This window comes from Microchirus variegatus (assembly GCF_963457635.1).
Source record: "Microchirus variegatus genome assembly, chromosome: 16".
In the NCBI taxonomy this organism is placed as follows: Eukaryota; Metazoa; Chordata; class Actinopteri; order Pleuronectiformes; family Soleidae; genus Microchirus; species Microchirus variegatus.
This window is the reverse complement of record NC_139817.1, coordinates 11,541,673-11,546,872: the sequence shown is the minus strand read 5'-3', so window position 1 is coordinate 11,546,872 and position 5,200 is coordinate 11,541,673. Positions and strand designations below refer to the sequence as shown.

General features: G+C 38.9%; 1 protein-coding gene across 1 annotated transcript; it reads left to right on the top strand.

The window, feature by feature from the left end:
* Positions 1-451: 451 nt before the first annotated feature.
* Positions 452-4,444, top strand: ess2 (ess-2 splicing factor homolog). Its single transcript, XM_083902739.1, has 10 exons — positions 452-772; positions 1,264-1,432; positions 1,629-1,712; positions 1,964-2,133; positions 2,317-2,434; positions 2,523-2,656; positions 2,800-2,902; positions 3,016-3,125; positions 3,808-3,923; positions 4,050-4,444. The coding sequence occupies exons 1-10, from the start codon at positions 626-628 to the stop codon at positions 4,327-4,329; spliced, it is 1,431 nt and encodes a 476-aa protein (XP_083758865.1). The 5' UTR covers positions 452-625; the 3' UTR covers positions 4,330-4,444.
* The last annotated feature ends 756 nt before the right edge of the window (positions 4,445-5,200 follow it).

Sequence of the window (5,200 nt, the reverse complement as noted above, 5' to 3'; positions counted from 1 at the left end):
AGTGTCATTAATGTTGAAAACAATTTACGCATCTCACTGACATAATTGAGCTGCATTTGTTGTAATATTTTGGTACAATGACAATAAAATGTCTATTTTCCTGTCAAATGACAACTGTCTTTTTGTATCATATTATAAAAGACACAATGTCACCTAAAATATTGATTCACCATGTTCATAGTATTATATGTGATGATTTCTGACAGACTTCAAACAAGTATTAAATATGTTGTATCATAGAGATAATGGATATCATTATTATTATTGGTTGTTTACTTTTTCACTTCAAAGTATCAACATTTTTCTTCCTCTCCTCTCATGTTCCTTCCTCAGGCAGATTCTAAAAGAAATCACATGAGGTACACTTCCGGTGACGTAATATTTCAGGCTTTACGTAACTGATACATACGTAGTGCTTGTGTTTTCCTCCGGTGTTGGCTAATGTGGCTAGTTAACGCACAGCGATTTATTGTGCTCTCTTCTGTCGAAAACATGTTTTTTGTGGAATCGTTTACGTTATATTGTGTATTTATCAAATAGAAATCCACATTGTGTTTCCCCTCTAGTCGTTGTTTGTTATTGAAGGATTCGCAGTTAGCTTTTAGCCGTTAGCCTAGGAAGCTACATGGAAGGCAGCGCGAGTGTGAGGAAAGCGCTGTCCGGGACCCTCGTCCCTCTAACGGCAACAACAGTGGCTCTGCGGCAGCCAACTGAAGACAAAGAGACGGACAAGCCGAAGAGAAACGTCCTCGATGAAGTGCAGTATATTGGGGTAAATAAGCGACGAGCGAGCCTCAGGCTAATGTTAGCTAGCAAGGCCGTTTCACAAGTGTATGCATAACAAACTTAATATTTGACAGTCTTCAAATGAACACACTTAATTAATCAGGGTTGTAATCGATCTTTTTTAAATACGAACATACAAGCGGGTTAATGATACTGGTTTAGAAAGTAGATATGTTTCAGTGATGTGGGAATGTCAGAATGTGTATTTCTATCGGCATCTCCTTATCTAGGGGGTCGCCACAGTGGATCACCTGCAAATCATGATATAAACCAATTATTTGGTAATCATTTTCGAGAGCTAACACTCAATTTGTTTTCTATTGACATTTAAACTGCATTGTTATCATTCTGATTTGTTCTAGAAAAACTAGAATTTTATAGAAATTATACCAAGTGGCTTGGATAACTTTGTTGTATCAAGGAACAAGTATTCTCACTGAACATAAGTCTCATACACTTACCTGTGTTTGCCTCTAGAGTTTAGAGAAGATCATCCAAAGGGATTTCTTCCCAGATGTGACAAAATTGCAAGCACAGAAGGAATATCTGGAAGCAGAGGATAATGGAGACCTCGAGAGGATGAGAGACATATCCATTCGATATGGATCGTCTTTGACAAAATCTACACCGCGATCGTCTGCACCTTGTGAGAATCATTTCATGATAACTTCACTTAAATGCTTTATCTTCATCTTCAGAAAGATAGAGTAGCTTGTGTATCTTTTGCTGCTTTGTATGAATTAGTGATTCTTCAACCGTATGGCCATATACTAAAATCCTTTGTCTGATTTTCTGCATGTGCTTTTCAACTATGTTTCCATTTCATTCTCTTTGTTTGTAAGATGTTACTCCGGCTAGTTTTGAGACACCTGTGGGCCATTCAGGATCTCCATCCTCGACTCGTGGCAATAAAGGTTTAGATGGAGGTAAGTATCTGTTTTTCTTTTTATTTGATTTAACAAATTTTCTGACCTTTTGTGTGTTTACACTGAAAGTCCCCTTGATGGTTTTTACATAAGTCATTTGACATGTTTACTGTATTATCAATTTCCTTCTTCAATTGGCCCCATGAATAGAAATATTTGGCAAGAATACTGAAAAACTGGACCCACAGAGAAGGTAAATAGTAATTAAACAGTGGTTAAAACCATTTTTTCTATCAATATTTTATTTACAGTTTACAAAGATGAAGAAAAGGAAGAAAAAGAGCTTCCCTCCCTGGATCGTTTCCTTGTTAAAAATACCAGTGAGGATAATGCATCATTTGAACAAATAATGGATCTGGCAGAAGACAAGGAGAAACTGAGACATGCTTGGTTATATGAAGCTGAGGCTGAATTCAAACAGGTATGTATTTCCATGGTCAGATTTTACTCAAATTCAAAGCTCATACATGTGTGTTAGTTATGAAGGTCGTTTAAGTTAGATATCACTTAACTTTTCAAGCAGTTGATCAGTATCAATTAGATTATTATTTTACACATCCCAAGACTACAGTAAAAAACATTAATAAGCACTGATGTGTTTCAGCGCCATGAGGAGAACCTCGCTTTACAAGCACCGGAGAAGGCAGCGCTTGAATGTGTCAAAGCTGGACTGGAGACATGGGAGTACAAAGCAAAGAATGCCTTGATGTATTATCCAGAGGGTAGGTTATTTCAAAAACTAAAACCCTCATTGAAGGAAAAATTTCAATGAGAGAAAAAAAGATTATAATGTGCTTTATATCATTTCAGGTGTAAAAGATGACGACACTCTCTTTAAGAAGCCAAGGGAGATTATGCACAAAAACACACGTTTTGTTGGAGACCCGTTCAGCAAAGCGCTCAACAAAAGCCAGATTCAGCAGGCTGCGGCTCTAAATGCACAGGTACAATTTAGGAACATGGTTCATGAAATCCAGAAATAGGGCATTTTGTGTTGGTCTAGATGTGCTCCACATTGTTGTATTAAGTAGTATGTTATTCTGCAGTTTAATTCATGAATGATGCTGATATCTAGTTGTATGTCTAGTTCAAACAGGGTAAAGTAGGCCCTGATGGGAAAGAGCTCATCCCACATGACTCTCCAACAGTGAATGGATATGGTTTTGAGGGTACACCTTCCCCTGCACCTGGTAAGTGCATCCTACAATTGTCATCCACAAATGAAGTGTTACCTTAAATTAATTAGTTTAGTTCTACCTACGTTTGAAGTACATTTCTGATTGTTTCTGGTTTTTTTTGTCAGGTGTGGCTGAGTCACCTCTGATGACCTGGGGTGAGATTGAAAGTACTCCATTTCGACTGGATGGATCAGATTCGCCATATGTTGAGAGAAATCATGGTCCATCATTTAAGGTGCGTATCATTCAGTTGTTGCTGGAAGGCTCTGTTAATAATATGAAACATATTTCTGTACCCTGTATCAGTCTGGATAATGTCACCTCATATGTGACGATCACAGTGGGACTTTGTTCACAACAACAGGAGAATCTTCAGAGCGTCCAGATGGAGTGACACCATTCATTCACTGTGGATTATACAATGTTATTCCTGCTGCATTCTCACATGAGCTCACTAAGACGTTATTTGCGACATTTTTATTCACATATACAGCCCTCGAAGTTCTGGACGATCTCTGCAGAATGTCTAAAGTGCATGTCTGGAAGCAGCTTACGTTACCCACAAGAATCTTAAGAGTAGCTTTGGTTGTCAGTGTGTTGCCCTTGGACTGTTTTAAATTAAGGTGTAGCTGTGGTCTCTATGGTTTAACAGCACTGCAGTGGTCAGGAGTGTTTGCAGTGTTTGTGTACCATGAAAGACATCACAGCGGATTGAATCTGAAGCTGTCTCGCTTTATAAACATGGGAAGGCCAAATCATTTCATAAGGAGGAACCTACGTGTGCGGACATGAACATTAGCCAAGACCCGCTTTCAAAAAACACCCTAGCGTGACTTCACTTTGTGCGCCACTTTGTATAGAAAATGGCTGGAGGCTGCTATTTTAACATCTGAACTTCTAATATTGTCTCTCAATAGATTCCAGAACCTGGACGACGAGAGAGGCTGGGTATAAAGATGGCGAATGAGGCTGCTGCTAAAAATCGTGCCAAAAAACAGGAGGCTTTACGAAAGGTCACGGAGAACCTTGCAAGGTAACTCCTTCCACTTTTGATTTTATCTGCTTGGAACAAAACACGGTAGAAACACTCGTTTATTATTGTTTGTTAGAGCAGTCATGTGATATTAACTAACTGAACATGTAATTCTTTATGTTGCAGTCTTACACCCAAAGGTCTAAGCCCGGCCCTGTCCCCTGCCCTGCAGAGACTCGTTAATCGGACGTCGAGCAAATACACGGACAAAGCGCTCAGAGCAAGTTACACCCCGTCTCCCTCACACAGAGTCCTTGGTTCCAAGTCTCCCTTTGGTGGCCTATCTACTCCATCAGGAACACCAACACCAATCAAAGACAAGACGCCGAGTGCTCAGGATGTTACATCACTCACAGACGATCTCCTGCAACTTCCCAAGAGAAGAAAAGCCTCAGACTTTTTCTAAGTGGGAGGAGCTGCTTTCTGCTGCAACTGTACATAACATTATTGTCATGTGGAGAACTTTACAGGAAACTCCACATCACATTTTTTACATTCTTTTGGCTAGACGATTTAATAAAAAAAATGGTTTGTAGATCCCAGTGAAATATTGTTCCTTAATGTATTTTTTGTTATCCCTTCCAGAACTCATTAGCACACGCTTAGTTGAATTTTAAATGTATTAATTCTCATTCTGTGAGGTTTAAACATCCAGTTCTTAGTCCTTGGAACAGTGAGCGTCTCCATAAATCTTCATTGAAGATGCTTCAAATGTTGACACATATTCAGACACTTTAAGTGTTTGAGCTACACCCACAAATACAGCACGTACGGGGCTTGCGGTTTGATGTTATGGGGAATCCTGCTGCTGTTTTTATAAATCAAGTGAGGTCTGGTGTGAGAGAAAGTCGGGACACTGGCTGCAGCTTTATTTTTCTAAAAGAATTCTAGTCGATAATGCATTGAAACAAAGATTTTGATACTGAGTTGCTTGCATTGCAATACTTGGTTATTCCTTAGTTCTGTTGATGTTTAATATACACATTTCTTTTCATAAGAAATGCTGTCTCCTTTTGGGCAAAAATCATTTAATGGATAGGTTTGGATTTTGTTATGTCTTAATTGCTTGTGGTGAGAAGTAACAAAATGTCACAGATTAGCAACCAGGCGTATTGCAACATCAGCATAACAAGTGGAAGAAAAAAAAACTCCTCTGTACCAAAATATGTGTTTTTAAACCTCAACGGAAGCAAATGTGAAACTTCAGCAGTCTTGGTCCAGTGGGTATATCATCTGACAACACACGCTTTTAAAGACTAAATTCCACTCTGTGGGAA